The 19,864-nt window shown below is 42.1% G+C and overlaps 1 protein-coding gene across 1 annotated transcript; it reads left to right on the forward strand.

Annotated features, from left to right (window-relative positions):
• The first annotated feature begins 6,840 nt into the window (after positions 1-6,840).
• On the forward strand, positions 6,841-19,564 carry prrt4b (proline rich transmembrane protein 4b). The gene is made up of 2 exons (XM_055653298.1): positions 6,841-7,532; positions 16,157-19,564. Exons 1-2 carry the CDS (start codon positions 7,391-7,393, stop codon positions 18,100-18,102), a joined length of 2,088 nt encoding a protein of 695 aa, XP_055509273.1. The 5' UTR covers positions 6,841-7,390; the 3' UTR covers positions 18,103-19,564.
• The last annotated feature ends 300 nt before the right edge of the window (positions 19,565-19,864 follow it).

Consider the following 19,864-nt stretch of genomic DNA (forward strand, 5'->3'; position numbering starts at 1 on the left):
AGGTGTTCAGCGAAATGATCGTCGAGCCTGCGCTTGGTCTCGCCGATGTACAGAAGTCAACACCTGGAACAGCAGATACAGTAGATGAGGTTGGAGAAGTGCAAGTGAACCTGTGCCTCACCTGAAAAGACTGTCGGGGTCCTTGGATGGAGTAGAGGGGGGGAGGTAAAGGGACAGGTGTTGCGTCTCCTGCGATTGCAAGGGACAGTACCTGGGGTTGGGGTGATTTGGGTGGGAAGGGACGAGTTGACCAGGGAGTTGTGGAGGGAATGGTCTCTGCGGAAAGCAGAAAGGGGTGGAGATGGGAAGATGTGGGCAGTAGTGGGATCCCGTTGGAGGTAGCGAAAGTGTTGAAGGATTATTTGCCGTTTGCGACGGCTGATGGGGTGGAACGTGAGGACAAGGGGGACTCTGTCCTTGTTGCGAATGGGGGGAGGGGGAGCAAGAGCAAAGCTGCGGGATATCGAGAAGACCCTAGTGAGAGCCTCATCTATAATGGAAGAGGGGAACCCCCGTTTACTAAAGAACGAGGACATCTCTGATTATCTAGTATGGAAAACCTCATCCAGCGTAGACGGAGGAATTGGGAGTAAGGGATAGAGTCTTTTACTGCAAGACTATTCTAAACCAGAATAACATACAAGGAGTAGACAGTAAGTATTATTCCTATAATGTGCTCACGGAACATAGCATATATATCACATAAGGAGGCAGTATGGTGGTGTAACTGGTAGAACTGCTGTCTCACAACACCAGGTTCAATCCTGACCTTGGGTGCTGTCTTTGTGGAGTTTGAATGTTCTCCCTGTGACTGTGTGGATTTCCTCCGACATCCCAAAGACATGTGATTTTGTAGGTTAATTGGCCTCTGTAAAATTGCCCTTAATGTGTAAGGAGTGGATGAGAAAATGGGATAATTTAGAACTAGATGAATGTTATCACATTAGTTTTGATAACATTAACACTAATTCTATGTTATCCCACTTAACATTTTTCTGGTCATTATGGACTTGGTGGGCTTGCTATACCTGTAAACTAAACTAAACTAGATTGAACTAGACTGTGCCGACTCTTTTAAACAGCAGTTGTTTCCCTTGTCTTTGCAATTCAAACACCTTACCTCTCAACACTAATGTATTCACACTAGGCTGGTAAATTCTGTGTTACCAACTATGGAGGTCACAACATCTCCTCTGAACTTCTGATGGTCTGTGTGCATTTTAGGTGAGCTTCAAGCGAGGCCATTTGCTTGCTGCAATTGTGTGCGGAGGCTGTAGGTCCATTTAACGTCAACTCAATCTCTCTCAAATACTCTGCTTCTTTGCAACATGCACCAAAAACGAACAACCTCATATTTTTTTATCATTCTATTCTATATGTCACATTCTTATCCTCTCACTCACTCCGTCCATATCCCCTTGAAATCTATTTATAACCATATAACCATATAACAATTACAGCACGGAAACAGGCCATCTCGGCCCTACAAGTCCGTGCCGAACAACTTTTTTTCCCTTAGTCCCACCTGCCTGCACTCATACCATAACCCTCCATTCCCTTCTCATCCATATGCCTATCCAATTTATTTTAAAATGACACCAATGAACCTGCCTCCACCACTTCCACTGGAAGCTCATTCCACACCGCTACCACTCTCTGAGTAAAGATGTTCCCCCTCATATTACCCCTAAACTTCTGTCCCTTAATTCTGAAGTCATGTCCTCTTGTTTGAATCTTCCCTATTCTCAAAGGGAAAAGCTTGTCCACATCAACTGTGATTTATATCATCCTCCATACTCAAAATCCTATCTAGCATAGAATTGTTAGCAAACTTGGAAATGTGACATTTGGTCTCCACAGCCTAATTATCAGAATGTGCAGTGGACTGCTGAATCCTCGTGGCACCCACTATCCATATCTTACCAACTTGAGAAGATTTTGGTTATTCCCATGTTTTACTTGCTGTTTGAGAAGCAATTTTTAATCCATGTTAGTATATTACCTCAATTTCCACATGTTCTAGCAATATTAACTAATATCCTGTATGTGATCTATACACCACATCCACTCAGTGTCCCTTACCTACTCTGCCAGTCACACTATCAAAGAACTCCAGTAGTTTGGTTAAACGTGATTTTTCTTTCATTAAGGTATGGTGATTCGGCTCAAAGTTATTGCTCTTTTCAAAGTGTCCTGTTACTACTCCTTCAGTATCTTTACCACTGATGTCAGTGAGGTCGCATTTCAATCTACAGTAACAATTCCAGACTGGCACTGCGACTTGGGACCAGACTTGAACCTTGGAAAATGAGCCTCAAAGCATAATGCTATAAAGCTATTTCATCTGAATCTCAGGGATGTAAAACATACTGTAAGTCCGGTGAGATTTATCAGCCTTCAAGCTCAAGAACTACTCTGGCTTTATCGTTAGCTCTTCATTCTCAGTACATCTATGATTCCCTGATGTATCTGACATAGTTTGTGTGCCGTTCCATGAGACAGCAAAATAGTTGTTAATTCCTTTGCCATTTCCTTATTTGCCAGCATGAAATTTCCTGTCTTTGTCTACAAGGGGCTCACATATGTCCTCACACGTGGGTTTTTTTTTAATGCTCTTAGCTCTTACAGTCTGTTTTCTTTCTCATCAGTCCACCCTCTCATTCTCTCTTGCCATTCTTTTATTTTCTAGTCCTTCTTCACCGGCTTCCAAAAAACTCTCAATCTTTAGGTCTACTTCCATTTCTGACAAATTTATAAATTGAATTGAATACTTTATTGTCGCAGGGAAATTCCTTGCTTAGAATTAGATTTATAAGCCTCCCTTTTTGATTTAGCACAACTCTTAATTTCCCTTATCAGCCAAAGTTGATAATTTTTCATTTTGTTTTGTATCCTGAGGAAGTATATAGTATAAATCTTTTGCAACTTTTGAATTCTTTTGTTAAATGCTAACCATTTCATGTCCACCACCATACCTTTCAGTGTATTTTTCCAATCAACTACAGGCAATTATCCTCTCATACCTGTATAGTTTGTTTTGTTTAGATATAAGACCCTAGTTTTGCACTGAACCACGTTACTTAAAAACGTACCGTAAAATTCCATTCTATTATGGTCGATCTTCCCAAAAGCTCCCTTGACAGCAAGATTATTGATCAGTCCTTTTCTCAATGCACAAAATAGATTTTTCCCTTGTTGGTGCTTCAACATATTGATCTTGAAAAGAATTGTGCAGAAATTGCACGAGTCCATCTTCCACCTTATTAGAGCAAATTTGATTTTGTTAGCCTATCTACTATCCAGCTGAACATATTATTCCCAATGCCATGAGTTCTTTTCCCCCTCTGCAATATTTTATGCAACGCCTTATCTGATGCCTTTCGGAAATTAAACCTTTATTAGCTTACCTTTATCTACCCCTCCAGTAACATTCTCAAAGGGCTCTAAATATCAAACATAACTTCTCTTTCACAAAATATGCCAAACCTGCATTTTATTTTTTCAACATATCCTGCTGTTACTTCCTGAATAATGGATTCTAGCATTTTCCCAATGACAAGTGTTGGGCTACAGGTTTCTAATTTTAAACTCGGAAATATAACTCATCGAAGCTCCAGTAACAGTCTGCAAATCTTAGCTGTACTAAATCAAAAGTTAATGTACCTTCCTTTTATTTGATGCCCAAATTTCAACATCTACTCGTAGGGTTTTACACAAGGCACTGTTCAACCAAATGATCAATTCCCTTCCTTTGTATTCCCTTCCTCATCAGTTTATGATTGATTTCATTAGGCTTTCTGAGTACATCCTACGTTGACTAAGGTGAGTTGTCTCTTTTCTTTTCATAAATAAAATGGCTGAGGATGATCTAATAGAGGACTTTAAAATGATGAAAGGTTTTGATAAAATGGACACAAAGTAAATGTTTCCACCAGTAGGAAAGACATACTGTAACTAGAAGGTAGAATGGTTGAGGCAAATAGTGTAGGAGGATTTAATGGATGGTCACACAAGCATCTGATGGAGAAAGCAGGAAAGGCTCACATTGGAAGATTTACATGAGAAAAGGCAAGAGGAGGCACGAGGAGCATAAATGCTGGCATGGATTCTATGCATTGTACATCCAATATAATGTAATTGCACACCTACAAAAATTGACATCTAAAATACGGGAGCCTCACGATTGAGAAAATATTCCAGTTTGTTTATTTCAACCCAAAGTGAATGAAGCTGCATGAAACATGATCTTCCTGCAGTACTTGTCCTTGAGTAACCCCCCCCCCATTGCACAACGCACTGTGTCTGGTTAGGTGGCAGTGCCCTCTACTTAAGGACGGGATAGTAGGTTGAACCTCATGAAAAATAAAAGCTTGACTTTCAGTCTGAAGAAGGGTTCCAACCCGAAACATCACCTATTCCTTTTCTCCAGAGATGCTGCTTAACCCGATGAGTTACTCTAGTACTTTGTGTCTATCTTTGGTATAAACCAGCATATGCAGTTACTTCCTACACATAACCCATGTTTGTAGGCCTGCATTGGCTCCTGGTTAAACTATTCCCTGAGTTCACAATTCTTATCTTTTTCTCACCTTATTCTCCTTTTGTCATCACCTTTAACCTTCAAAATCTCTGTGCTTCTCCACATCTGGTCTCCTTTGCGTACCATTTATGTTGCTCCGTTACTGGCAGCCATGCCATCCCTTCCTAAACCTCTCTGCCATATTTTCCGTTTTTAATGTGTGCTTCTCTGTTCAAGTTCTTGGTCCTCTGTCTAAATATTTCCTGCAATGACACAAGTGTCAAATTCAGTTTTGATAACCCCCTCCTTAGATGCAACAACGGTTAAAAAAAATGCAGCATAAATGCAATTCATTTGTTATAGAGTTCGCTTGGGTGATCCTTGGAATAGGCAGGAAAAGGAACTGCAATGCACTTATAATCACCAGCCTCGTATTGCCCATAGTCTGGACTGAGAAAGAAAGAATGGGATGTTGTTGAGGCATCGGTGATAGCTGGCTCTGGTGGGACTGCAGCCCTGGGATTCTGGAGCGGTGCAGAGACAAAATAAAAAGGGATCATCGTTGTAATTTATGAAGCTGTACCTTTATTTTCCTTCAGTCACATTTAATAAAAGATGAATGGAGAGAAAGAAAGAAATAGAAAGTGGAAAGTGTGAGAAAAATCTTTATAAAAGAAAATCACAGGATCACATACTCACTGCGGCATTTTATCAGTATTCCGTGCATAACTGGGCCTGATTTATGTCATCTGCTCCCTGGAGGGCTGTGAAAAGAACATATTAGAATCCAGCACATGTACACATAGATCTACATATGTTTCCTCTCTGATTCTATCTCTCTTTCATTTGTTCATTCTTTCAATGTTTCCAGCTGTCTGCCTTCCTACTATTCTCTTCCTATTTCCCTCATGCCATTTGCTCTGTCTTCATCCACTTGTTTTCTCTCTCTCTGATCTTTCACAGCAACCTCTCTCCACTCTCTTTCTCTCTTTCTATCAGCAACCTCTCCCCGATTCTTTCCTCCCTCCTCTCAAAATAAAACCAAGTATGGAGAATATTTCTGAAGATGCCCTTGTGAATTGTTAAACAATAGCAGAACCAAGGATGGTACAAATTCGTTACTGAGGAACTCAATTGAGCCGCATCCTAGGATTTTCACCCAGTGGCTGCTATTCTACGTAATAAACATCACTACTATGTTGCATCTGAGATCATCTTCTACTGGTCTAGGAGAACCAAAATCATTAGATTTGCCATCATTGTGAAGGTTAAAAATTAATTATTTTATTTTATTTCATGGTTCTTGGTTTTATCTGGATTAACTGAAAAATCTCAGTGGAATTTTTACATTGATGGAATTCAGTATTTACAATTTCTACTTTTCATTCTCTTATCACCAACTGCAGATAACCTCTGTGTGGACTTGCCCTTAATTTAGCCATTACACATATTGTTTCAATTTATTTCAAACACCACACCCTAGTGATGCTGTTGATAGCAGGAGTGCTGTTTTGAGTTGTATTTTAAAGTTAATTATTATAATGTTTGCCTGGGATACTTTCCAAAATGATATGCCACAGCCAACTGGGGCAATAAGTATTTGTTGGGTTGATTCAGTGTGCACTGAAGCCAACATGAATCCAAACCAGTTAATAGATTGTTTGCTTTACCAGTTTAACCCATAGTGTACAGAATTGATTCTGTGCAAACAATGAACTGACAATTATATCATATTTCTCAAATCCTTATGATGTGTGGAAGAACAGAGGGGTCTTGGAGTACGTCCATAAGATGTTTGAGGATGGCCACACCGATAGATAAAGTGGTTAGGAAGCCATTGGGATTTTGGCCTTCAGTAGTAGGGGCAATGAGTGCAGATATAGGGAGGTTATGCTCCAACTTTATAATATCTTGGCAAGACCTCAGCTGGAGAACTGCGTGCAGTTCTGGTCACCATTCTATTGGAAGCGTGTGGAGATGGTACAGAGGGAGTTCACCAGAATGCTGCCTGGGTTAGAGCAGTTAATTTAGGAGGAGAGGTTGGAAAAGTTAGGTCTGTTAGGTTAAGAGTGGACATGATTAACATATATAAAATTATGAGGGGTGGAGATATGGGAGACTGCAGGAAACCTATCCCCATATCAGATAGAACTAGAATTTGGTTCAGGACTAAGAGATTTGAAGGGGAGATGAGAAAGACCTTCTTCATCCAGAGAATGGTAAGTACCTGGAATGCATTGTCTGACAGCATGGTTGAAGTTGGGTGTGAGATGAATACAGACATGGAAGGCCGTAAGCCAAGTACTAAGCGATAGGATTAATACAGAAGGGTACCCACCTAATGACATGAACAAGTTGGGCTGAATGGCCTGTTTTCATGCTGCACGATTCAGCGATTGTTTGTTTCACGAGCTGTACATCCTTTAAGGTGTAACTCCTCAGATGTAATCATTGTTAATCTAGGAAATGCAGTGATCGATTTTAGCATAGAAAGATTCCACAAATAGCATTGCAACAATGTCCAGCTGATGGCTGAGAAACGTGACTGCACAATTATTTATATATCGAAGATAGGCACAAAATGCTGGAATAACTCAGTGGGATAGGCAACATCTCTGGAGAGAGAGAATGGGTGACCATTATTTATTATTTATAAATGTAAATTATTTATCAATGCGTGTGTCTGAAGATCTTTTTTTATTTCTGGAGTGAAGTTCAGAAATTTGGGTCACACCAGAGATTCGGTTTGGCAACTTCTGGACTGAACTAACCACGCTACCTGAATGCAAGGCGCTGGATTAGGCTAAACCAGATTAGTCTCTATTATGTTTTAACCTTCTCCCACTCTTTCTTTCCGATAATATAGTGCCAATGGAAACTGTATCCACTCTTGTTACCTCTGCCACCTCTGAGCCAAACATGGATATGGGAAATCGTGGAGGTTGGGACACAGTCAGTCATCCACAAACATCCACTCCATCAACCTTGTGGACAAAGCCAACACAATTCACAGGTTAGCCTGACAGCGTGCTGGTACAAAGAACCACCTCTTGTTTGCCATTCAGCTTAATGTGCAGCCTACATCCACTTGGATTAGCAAGCCGTGGGCTCCAAAAAGGAGTAGAAATGTATTCAAGTATCTTGAGCCAATCATAATATTGAACATTTATTTTATCTCTATATAGGATCTTGCTGTGTGTGCTGTAATTTGTTGATAATGTTTTCAGATGTCCTGATAATGTAATTAGGAATTTGAAATTTTGTTTCTCAGGCCAGAAACCCACATGTCTGGACAAAACCAAAAAAAAGGACCACACCTAAATCCCATTTATTTCTGCTCTCATAAATAATATCTACCACGTGTGTGTTTCAGCAAAAAGGGTCTGTAGTAGGGGTTCATCATTATCTTCCCCTTTCCCATCTCACCTCACCTCCAAACACTGAAAATGTATTAACAGGGAGATGTAGAAACAAGGAACGGCAGATGTTGGTTTACACAAAAAGACCTAACGTGCTGCAATAACTCAGCGGGTCAGGCAGCATCACTGGAGAACAAGGATCGGTGACGTTTCGGGTCGGCCGAGTTACTCCAGCACTTGTGTCTTTTTTTACTGAAAATGTATTATTGCTGTGGTCACCTACATAGAGATAGTTAGCCTTTCAAGAATCAACTGACTCACCCAATATCACTACAAAAAATGTTATGGAAGTCACTGATCCCTCCCCGACACTACTCTTTAGTGAAAAGTTGATGTCAGAACATTGGCCTGTCTTCTCTTTCAGTCCTGAGACACAAAGGATGATCCAAATACATGCATTTATATAGGTCCTTTCGAAACGTCAGGATATTCCAAAGCAACCAATAAGTTCTTTAAATGTGGAATAGAAGAAACGTAATTGCCAATTTGTGCACAGCAAGGTTCACAATCATTAGGAGATAAATGGCGTGACGTTTTGTTGTTGGTGATGTTGGTTGCTAGATAAATGCTGGACAGGATAATAGTGTCCCGGGGGAACCCGATCCACCCGCCGAACAACCGTGCCGCCGCCGACCGGAACGAAAACCGTTCTCGTAGACCCGACTCGCCCCACAGGCCTCCAGGGGACTGCGATGAAGCCGGGCGGCGAGGCCTGTCTGGGCCGAAGGAGCCTCTAAGGTGGCGTCAATGTGGGCCTTGGCGACAACGGGAACCTCGGTGGTGGTGGGGCTTCGCGGTCGATGAGCGTGAGGGGGAGACGGGAAGACAATGGGGACCCGGCGTGGGAGGATCGCTGTGAGGGATGGTGGGAGAACAAAGGGAGACCCGGTGTGGGGGAGGGAGGGACTCTCTAATTTAGAATCCTCTGCCCAGGGGATAAGTCTGTGTTTGTTTCTTTGTTTGTTTCTTTGTTCTGGTGAAGGCGCCGTGTACAAGGCAGCCAGCCAACAGTTGCTTGTCTTTTCCTTTTTGTTTTCACTTTTAAGTTCATGTTTTTGTGTACCTTGTGCGTTGTGACTGTCGGCAGACCAATTTCCCTCCGGGGATAAATAAAGTTTTATCGCATTGTATCGTTAGAGAGAACTACCCAGTCCTTTTCTGAATAGTAACATCTCCATCCTAGGTTTATGCTCTGCATGGTCCTCGTCCCACTGTTCTTTCTTCATCTCATCCTTTCTTCATCGTGTACTTGGCCTTGGGATCCCTTACATCCACCTGCAAAGGCAGATGAAGCCCTTGAGGAAAATAGCACTTCCTTCACTCCTCCAAGTCCCTGGCCATTTGCGCTGCAAATCTTTTAATCAAGTTCTGAGTGGTAAAGGCACACTGTTAATTATTGTTTGGTGAGCCTAGTTCCACAAAGAGAATAGATGAAGTGAAAAATCTGGAAATTAAAATAACAAATGGATGCTGAAATTGAACATCTTGAATCTTCTTAGATAAATGTAGAGTAATAGCTTAAACTGAAACCAGTGTGAGATTGTAGGAATTTGTTTTCTCATGCTTTTGTATCACATGGGTTCCCTCAAACCTTTCCCTTGTCCTTCCCTTTGCTATTACTAATTAGTTCCTTATATTCTTTTTGGTGCAGTGGCTCTCCAATGATAATGAGGAAAGAATGTTTTAGAGCTGGGAGAAAAATTAGTAAAGAGTACATAGCTTATGGTTTTAATAAAGGGCTCAGGCTTTTGCCGCGGGTGCTGGGATAGGAGTTCTTTTACAGCCTCATTATAGCAACAAAAAAAGTTAAGACAAATGCTTGGAATTAACAGAACATTTCAAGCATATTTGAAATGGAGCTCTAACTGCGAAATATTACAAGTAACCACAATGTATGCGGTGCCTTTACCACTCAAAACATGATTCAAAGTTTATGGTTGTGTCTGTCCATTGAATCAGTTTGTATGTGACTCAGCCTTTTAACATCACACTGATTCTCCCAGCAATACATCACCTGCAGGACATACATAGGGTCAGCTGCTTGGGCTATTCTGATGAACACTATCTGCTTCGGAAACATATGTATCTCTGTTCATTCGTCAAACATTGTGTGTTATTAACCTCAGCCCATTCCTAATTGAGTGCATGGGCAGATTTAGCTGAGTCTGCATCATTTTGAAAAGCCACAAATCCCTCTTATTCATTCGCAATGTGGTTCACATGGTTTAACAATATCCAGGGGATTTGATATGAAGCTGCTCTGCTCTGTTGGACAGCGGTGCCTGTGGAAACTGCTGACACCATAGGTGTTACTTAGATGACATTATTTTAGCCCCACGCACTCTTTTTGGCAGAAATGTTTCATTCGCAGTAACTACATGCATATTTAACAATATTAAGCCACAAGGAATTAAAGCGCAATAGTAAAAAAAGTAGGTAGACAAAAATGCTGGAGAAACTCAGCGGGTGAGGCAGCATCTATGGAGTGAAGGAAATAGGCAAAGTTTTGGGTCGAGACCCTTCTTCAGACCGGAAACGTTGCCTATTTCCTTTGTTCCATAGATGCTGCCTCACCCGCTGAGTTTCTCCAGCATTTTTGTCTACCTTTGATTTTCCAGCATCTGCAGTTCCTTCTTAAACATAGCAAAAAAGTAAGTACTTTAATTTTAATTTTTTACCAACAATGGAAAAAAAGAGCTGAAAGTTCACAAGCATCCACTGTGTAAATGAATATCAAGATCACAGCCATCCACTACTTGATTTTAATTTATAAAGCAGGAATGCAGTTAGCTAGTATCCATGTTCATCACGTGGACTGTAGCTGATGTTTTATCTATAATAAGTGGTTCGGGAGCGAAAGTATCTGGAGTCAAGGCCTTGAAAATTGTAAGAGTGATGTGTGAAATAGAATGATATGTGAAATATAGGTGTATAGTAAGTAGGTAAGATATGGACATAATGCTATTGGCAACGTCTGGTTTTGGGGATAGAGCAAGCTTATTCAAACTGAATGTAGACAGTTCTCCAGTGTACTAGTGCTTCTATCCTGATCAGAGCCAAGTTGGTGATGATATCAATTGTTGGCAAGAGCCAGACTGTCATTAATCATTTAAGTGCCCATTGTACATCTCTCCCAATTTTCAGATGTGTATCATAAAATTACCATAATTTCCATTGGAATTTATGTCCCACCAATATCCACTTACTGTATACAATTATGCAATGTGAAAAGTTGCCCTGTAATAGTTCAGGGGAGACTACATACTGATTTCTGCAAAGACCCTCTTCCTGTTCTCATTCCGCACAGGCAGGATCTCAATGAAATGTGGCATAAGCTCCATTTCCAAATAATTTCTTTGAATGGACAGGAGGTTATAAATCACACTGCTTCCTGGCATTATGAAGTGTGGTGCAGTGTTCTGCTTAAAAACATTTTTGAATTTATTATGGAGAATCAGAGGGTAGCAGTAATCATTACCTTTGCCACACTAACACCAACTGGTAAAAGTATATAACATTTTGAGAGAGGATAGATAGGGTAGATAATCAGAGCATTTTTCCCAGACTGGAAATGTCCAGGACTTGAGGGCACAGCTTCAAGGTGAGAAGGACAAAATCAAAAGTAAATAGAAACATAGAAACATAGAAATTAGGTGCAGGAGTAGGCCATTCAGCCCTTCGAGCCTGCACCGCCATTCAATATGATCATGGCTGATCATCCAACTCAGTATCCCGTACCTGCCTTCTCTCCATACCCTCTGATCCCCTTAGCCACAAGGGCCACATCTAACTCCCTCTTAAATATAGCCAATGCACTGGCCTCGACTACCCTCTGTGGCAGAGAGTTCCAGAGATTCACCACTCTCTGTGTGAAAAAATGTGCCGGGCAAGATTTTACTCTGGGAGTGGTGGGTTCCTGGAACACGCAGTCAGGGGTGGCGATGGAGGCATTTAAGAGACTTTTAGAGAGGCACATGGATATGCCAGGAAAGGAGGGATATGGATCACGTGCAGGCAGAGATTAGTTTAACTTGGCATCACATTTGGCACAGACATTGTGGGCTGAAGGACCGGTTTCTGTGCTGTACTGTTCTGTGTTCCTTTCATGCAGTGCTCTTACGACAATGTTGAGTCATTGCATAAAGAGATTCTCCTCATTAAGCTCTTAGTCTTTTGCCAATTATCTTAAATACATGGTCAACATCCCTCCAGCAAGTGTAAAGGCCAGCTTCCTTTTTTGTTAATCAAAAGCTCTCTCCCAACTTCAAAATACTACAATAACGCCCCTGTTAAAAACCTCCCCTGCCTGTAGCCAATAACCCCAGCTTCTCCGATCTCTCACCACGTTTGTCATTCGCTTGCCTGCACCCTCTTCAAATCTCAGACTGCTTCCTAAAATGGGGTGGTCAGAAGTAAACCCAATATCTACTTTTCTTTCCTTGCTCTTGTGCTCAATTACTACATTATAAATTATTTTTTTACAAATATTTATCTAAAATATGTGTTTCCAGGAAGCTGAACAGCAGGCAACCCACAAGTGAGGCTTAGTTCCTAGCTTATTTCATGCATTATATTTCGAATATTCTTTGTATAAAAATAGATAATTAAGTTTCCCTATTCTCACTACTATATTTTATTGCAGTTCCTGTTTTTAAATTGAATTTCCTTCTGTGTTTCCTCTTTTAGTCACTTTCATCAATTATTTTTTTGAAATGTATTTTTAGTGTTGACCAACATGAATCAGGAGATGACAAATGAGCCATCCCTTCCCTTCCCCACACCCACCTTCCATCACCAGGAAGTGCTGGTGGTGGCAGATATCAGGGAGCTGTGTATTTGTGTGTGTGTGTGTGTGAGAGAGAGGGGGGGGAAGGGAAGGAAGAGTGGGAGAGTGTGAGGGAGGGAGGGAGAGAGGGCATAATTTTACAATCTTAGCACCAGATCTGAAGCATTCCTGAATACAGAATTCTCAATCACTCAATATTTTCCACGGACCTTAACCCGGTGTGACTGGGGCTTGGAAAACACTGGTCACCAAAGTGGTTGGTTTACATGACTGATCGCAGTGTCCACCTCCCACAGTAGAAATAATGCAGAGGCTTGGCAGTGGACTGATACGGGTTGTATCCCATTGACAAGGTCTTAAACTGAATTCAGAACAGGAATGTTACCATTCCAAAAGCAGAGGCCTAAATTTCAATAGCGCTAGTTTCACTGATGACCAAACTTTTTCAAACCAGCTAAAAAAGCAACACAACCCAAATCATTATCTTTGGGGAAAAGCACTTGGGATCATTCTTTACTTTGGGTTAATCTCTGTACATGTCACTCCAGAGCTATTCCTCTAATCACAGTCCTTCTGACCACCTCCACCCCCTTGCCCTCATCTGCATTTACCTTGTAGACTTCATTCTGTGGGTCCTTCCTGCAGTTGTGCATTCTTTGAATCATTTATGCTACCACATCTAGGCAGCTGTCATTCATGGTTGAAGGTCACGGGTCTTTGCACATCTGAAGATGGGCTGGATAGTTCACTTTGTTTATGTTCACCAATAACATGCAAAGATAAAATCAGGACAATCAGCCTTGGCTGATTAGGATCAGGAACATCGACTTGTCTTTCACTTATTCTGCCTGAGAGAATATAGAGGAAGCTTTATCCTATGTCTGACCCATGATTTACACTTCTGAAAGTGTTTTTAACAGGATCAAGTTTAGAGAGAACTTTGCCAAGTTTCTCAGTCTGTCTCATGAATTAAAAATCTTATGCCAGGGGCTTTTCAATATTGGCTTGTCTTCACTCATCTGTAAGTAGATGATACCTTGGATTGTGTAACATACTGGCACCATGTATGTGATGTCATTCAATCTATGTTTGTACAGCTTCAGCCTTGCTACTTCACTGTATCTCCTTGTCTACTCGTTTCCTATCATTCTCCTTTGATGCTTTTCTTCACTAAGTATGTTATCTAAGATTGTTATCTAAGATTGTAACTATGTCTTTACTCATTTTCCCTTTCCTATCCATGCAAATATCTGACTTACTTTATCTTGTTTGCTTGCTATCAGTGTAAGCAACCCTTTCTTGTGTTTAAGTCATATTCTTCCATTCATTGGCATTTGCTCCCTCAGCATTTTGATTTTCTGTATCTAACCTGGTCAAAACTCATAAACGCATAAAAGGTTCGTTGACACTTGTTCTCTCTTGAGCAATCAAAAGCCCTCTTTGCAACAATATATAATCTTGACCAAACAGTTCTGAACCTCAGGGTGGTTCGATGGATGTCACAATAAGTAAATAAATACCCAGTACTTTGTCCTTGAAGTGGAACGAAACAGAGTTTGCAGCCTTTAACAATTGCATATTGCTGCAGATATAATTCATAAGTTTAGATATAATTATTGCAGGGTTACAGTCAAACCAGCATAGAATGATCACAATATCCCAGAATATTGAAACTGGAAAGGGAACTTCACATTAAACAGCAATCTCAGTTACTGCTTCCTATTTTAATCATAAACCCAGTTGAAAGGCCGAAAGTAATGGAGCAGGAGATCATGAAGGGTCAATGCCTTGCAGAGAAACTGAGTTGATTCAGATGTAGCAGTTAGGCTTGTCTTGTAGATGGATGGAGCAGAAGTAGCAGTTAGGCTTGTATTTTAGAGGATGGAGCAGATAAGCCAAAAGAGGACGTTGGGTGAGATTCTTGCCTGAATATTCAGCTGATTTCTTCAGTTTTCAATCGCGTCTCTGAGACAAGATTTGTTTGTCCATTTCCCTCCATGAATTCTGCTTGACCTGCAGGGTTCCTCCAGCAATTTGTTTGCTGATCCCATTCCCAATTTGAGGGGGCAGGCATGAGTGATGACCAGAAGGAAAAAGTGGGGAAGAGGGAAGAAATTATAGAATAAAAGGTTTCACCTGGAAAGAAAATGTGGGCCCCGGATGATTGGAGGACAGGGACGCTGTTAAAATTGTTGCTTCTTCTGTGTTTTCAATGCAGGTTCAACTGGAAAATCAGTAGAAAAGAAAACAAACTCAATGCTATTATTTATTTCAAGAGGGTTTGTATCTAAAAACAGGGATGTAATGTTGAGGCTCTATAAGACACTGGTAAGGCTGCATTTGGAATATTGTGAGCTATTTTGGGCACCATATCTGAGGAAGGATGTGCTGGCTCTGGAGAGGGTCCAAAGAAGGTTTACAAGAATGATCCCAGGAATGAGTAGGTTAACCTACGATGTGCGTTTGTCGGCACTGGGCCTGTACTCACTGGAGTTTAGAAGAATGAGGGGGGGACCTCATTGAAACATATAGAATCGTGAAAGGCTTGGAAAGAGTGGATGTGGAGAGGATTTTTCCACTAGTTGGAGAGTCTAGGACTAGAGGTCATAGCTTTGGAATTAAAGGATGTTCTGTTAGTTGGAGGGCGGTGAATCTGTGGAATTCTTTGCCACAGAAGGCTGTGGAGTCCAAGTCAGTGGATATTTTTAAGGCAGAGATAGATTGTTTCTTGATTAGTACAGGTGTCAGAGGTTACGGGGAGAAGGCAGGAGAATGGGGTTAGGAGGGAGAGACAGATCAGCCATGATGGGTGGAGTAGACATGATGGGCTGAATGGCCTAATTTACTTCTATCACTTATGAAAAGGTTAGTGGAGGATTGGTAGTGTTTTATAGTTGATTGCAACTCTAACAGCACTCAGAATCTTTATACTATTAATTGCAAAGTATCCTATCCATTACCTTCTAAAATCATCCCTTCCTCCACCGTAGCAAGTTGTCAAGGCTTCTTCAAGAACACATATTGCTGAGAAGGACAAAGTGCAGGTTAACTGGAATGTTATCACCTTTAAGTTCTTCGCAAGTCACACACCAACACGACTTGAAAATATATCACGTTTCCTTCCTCTGTGTTGGGTCTCATTTCTGCAACTTCCTATCCAACGTCTCAAAGCCAGTTAAGTATTGTCAAAGAATACTGGTCCTGCTTGCATTGATTATTACTAATCAATGAACTTTGATAAAAACTGGGTGTTATTTGTCATAAATTTACACATTGGGAAAAAAAGGAATTATTGAAACTAACATTTCCTTACAATAGATGCAAAAGCCATAATTGAAATATTTTAAGTAGATTTATTAATGGCTAGAATATTGAAGTGTTGGTGGTGTGGCTGTTCTATTTTGACATTATCATTTTATTTCTTCTGTCTAGATTCTAATGTTGGATATGAAAATGTTTCTGCCGCTGCTCTCCCAGCAGCATCCACTGTATCCAGCTATAGCCCGAAAGGAAACTGCAGTTCATGCAAAGATCGGAGCTCCATTCACCCTGATGTTGAAGGAACCCAAGACACAACCTTCAATCCTCGTTACCCAATTATCTCTCCACTATTTGTTATCCTCCACACAGACTGGGACACAGCACTGGCTGAATGGGGCCTAGCTTGGGACCTCCATGTCTATGGACTGGGGTTAGCTTTTGGCTTTGCAGGAATCATGTCTGCACTCGGTATCCTCCTCCTCCCCTTCAGATCTCCCTCGGGCTTCGGCTACTTCATGGTTCTCAATGGTCTGCTTTTCCTGACGAGCTCAACCCGAACTTTCACTTTCCTTTATGATGCCTACTGTTACCAGGACAAACTACCTGCAACCGTTGCTTTACTGCTCCATGACTTGGTCTTTCCTTGTCTTACTTCTGCCTTTGGACTCATAATCTTAGTTCTCTCTCTGAGACCCGGCATGGAAGTTGTGGCATCGAGTTTCCAGCGATTCTGCCTGCTAATCGCTCTAGTCCTTCTCCACTTCACGCTCAGCGTGAGCATACTTCTGGTCACCTTGCTAAAGCAAGCTCCCTTCCTCCTCTTTGTATCACATGGGATTTTTGTGGTATTGGTGACCATCTTATCCATCCTGGTTTTTGCAGTATACTGTCACACCCAAATGGTCGACATGCATGTCTACAATGTGAAGTCCTCCACACCTTCCATGGAAGCCTTCAACACCCAACCCTTTGGAGACATTGGACATTGGGGAAGGATGGCCAGGTTAGCAATGTGGACTGCAGTGTTTGGCTTGTGCTGTGCTGCATTTCAGTTATATGCGATTCTGTATGGCCTAGGTCTGGCTGGAGATCATGTTTTCCAGCCATGGCCTTGGTGGATTTTCCAGTTTGGCACCAGTTTGTGTGAAGTGGGGATGTCCCTCACCATGTCTCTTATTGGTATCTACCCTTTGTTTTGCATCCATAAGTCCGACCACAACTGTTGCAACAAAACGTTCTGCCTCTCTCCAACTCATGCTTCCATGAAAGCCCCTATACTCGCTAACACCTATCAGTGGTCAACCTCACACCAGGCGAAGCCACTGGGCTGTGACACGATTGTTCGAAGCCAATCTGAATGTCTGCCACTCTACACAATGTCTGACAACCAGCTTAGCAGTGGTGAAGAGATCAACCTGATCTATCACAGCAATGAGGTAAAAGATCTGGACTGCCATTTAAGGCATGGCGGGTCCTCTAGGACCTCCTCCTTCATCAGTGTTCAGGTAGACAGTGATTCCACTGCTGACCTGAGACCCCCGTCTCCCATTAACCTGAGGCGCAGCATAGACGAGGCTCTCTTCAGCGAGGCCCTCATTCCCGAAGGTCTCTTCCATTGGTCAAGGCTACACAGCTCCAGCAACATGTCCCTCTGTGAGAACAGGTCCCTGCCAACCAGCAGCGAAGTCTTCAAGGAGAAGGCAGAGGATAGAGGGCTGTATCGGACATCATCTTGCGCTGGGATGGAGAGACCGGAGGTGGGCAGGGGAATTGCCAGCACCTTTAGGAAGCTCAATGTGATTCGAGCCTTGTCTGTCGATAGGTGGGAGGACAGCAATGCTAGTTCAATCTGCAGAACACCCCAGGGAGGATCCTCGCTGGCACTTTGCTCCAACCCAGACAGGCGGAGTGTCTTAACCACCAGCCCTGAGCAGAAATATTTCAGGGACTCCTCCCAAATAAGTCTTCTCCAGGTTCCGAGCCAGTTTCAGGCTCCGCCCACACAAGAGGACATGGACAATAATGACCTCCCGGATTCAGTAACTCAAGCTGAATTCATGAAGATCTGCAGGCAAATTGACCAGCTCAGTATTAGCAGTGACACGATCGAATTGTGAGTTTGGCATTGGGACAGTTGCCAGCCAATGCTTTTGCCAGCCTGCCTCATATTTCATATTTGAAGATGCTTATAAGGATCTGTGCTCCATAAATGAAGACTTGCAATGCCTCCAAACAAAAGATCAGAGATGGCTGGGCCGAGAACACAAAGGCCAATTGCGGTCTTGAGTTGTAGGAAAAGATGGGAACTGGACTGTGTTTTGTACTCTCCATTACTCTGAATGGGAGAGAATTCCAGGCATAAAGTATAATGCGAGTCAAGGTTTAGTTCGCACTACATACTTCCAAGATACTGATACTACTATTAAACTTCTGCAGCTGTGAATATGTATATATGGTGAAAGACTGTGCTTGTGATGTGTTGAGAAACTGGGCTTCTAAGAAAGCCAAAGAGAAATTTCATGGTTTAGAATTGAGATGTGTCAACTATTTCTGAGGTTGTTCATCTGAGTGACTCACGCACACAGTGCCAACACCCAGAGAAATTGCTGCCAGTGCTCAGTTAAACTGCTGTCAATTTGGGCAAACAGACTGAATCTGGTTTTGGTTAGGGAACTAAGAAAGTGAGGCCTGAATGATTGGTAGACGGCATTGGCGTATTTATGTCAAAACAGGACAGAGGTGTGCCACTGGACCTGCCTCTGTTCCCATTAAATATCTTGCTAATTCCCTATGGAATAGCTGCATTATGCAGCACTGGACAGGATTGTAGACAGAATATCAGAATAGAGCCAGGTTAATACATTAACCTAAACTCTTAATTTTTCTGAAGGAGGTTCTTGATGAAGGAGGGACTAAACTTGTAACCACTGTTTAAGAAGGAACTGCAGATGCTGGAAAATCGAAGATAGACAAAAGTGCTGGAGAAACTTAGCGGGTGCAGCAGCATCTATGGAGCGAAGGAAATAGGCAATGTTTTGGGCCGAAACCCTTCGGCCTGAAACGTTGCCTATTTCCTTCGCTCCATAGATGCTGCTGCATCCGCTGAGTTTCTCCAGCACTTTTGGCTACCTTTGTAACAATTGTTTATTGGCTTGAACAGAAGTGGCATCTTCTCCGCGACGTTTCCTCTATGGAAACTTGGAGGCTGTTGATAACAAGTGGCAGTGAACGTTGTTCAACAACAACAAGGGAGATTAGGTTGCGTGTCCCAATTGCAGCGGCCTTTTAGTCTCTGATATTGGTCCTAGTGAGCTGTGAAAAGCAACAACAATAAATCCTCACACGCTTCCCTATTAAATCAGGTTGCTTTGCCCAGTATCCAAGGAACAGCCGAGATGGAGTAATCTTCAATAGTGATAGAATCATAGAGTCATATGCCATGGAAACAGGCCGTATGGCCCAACTTGCCCACACCGGCCAACATGTCCCAGCTAACAGGTACTAGTCCCACTTTCCTGCAATTGGCCATATCCCTCCTAACCTGTCCTATCCATGTACCTATCTAACTATTTCTTATACATTGCATTTGCCTCAACTACTTCCTACATTGCACAATGGGCTAGTCCCTGCCCGGTCAAATCCCGCTTGGACTGCATACCGTTGTGTCCTGGCAGCTTGTTCCGTACGGCGGCCGCGGGCACACCGCGACCCTGTTGTGGGAGATGCTAAAAAGTTTCGTTGTCTCTGTACTGTACACTGACAATGACAATAAATTGAATCATTTCATTTTTCATTTTGTTCCGTACACCCACCACCCTTTGTGTGAAAAAGTTACCCCTCGCATACCTGTTAAATCTTTTTCCCTTCACCTTGAACCTA

The sequence above is a fragment of the Leucoraja erinacea genome, chromosome 22, assembly GCF_028641065.1.
Source record: "Leucoraja erinacea ecotype New England chromosome 22, Leri_hhj_1, whole genome shotgun sequence".
NCBI lineage: Eukaryota > Metazoa > Chordata > Chondrichthyes > Rajiformes > Rajidae > Leucoraja > Leucoraja erinaceus.

Bases quoted from the DNA above. Each gene is read 5' to 3' on its own strand.
- prrt4b (XM_055653298.1), top strand. From the start codon at position 7,391: ATGGAAACTGTATCCACTCTTGTTACCTCTGCCACCTCTGAGCCAAAC. The intron at 7,533-16,156 runs GTTAGCCTGACA...TCTTCTGTCTAG, and splicing joins AAAGCCAACACAATTCACAG to ATTCTAATGTTGGATATGAA.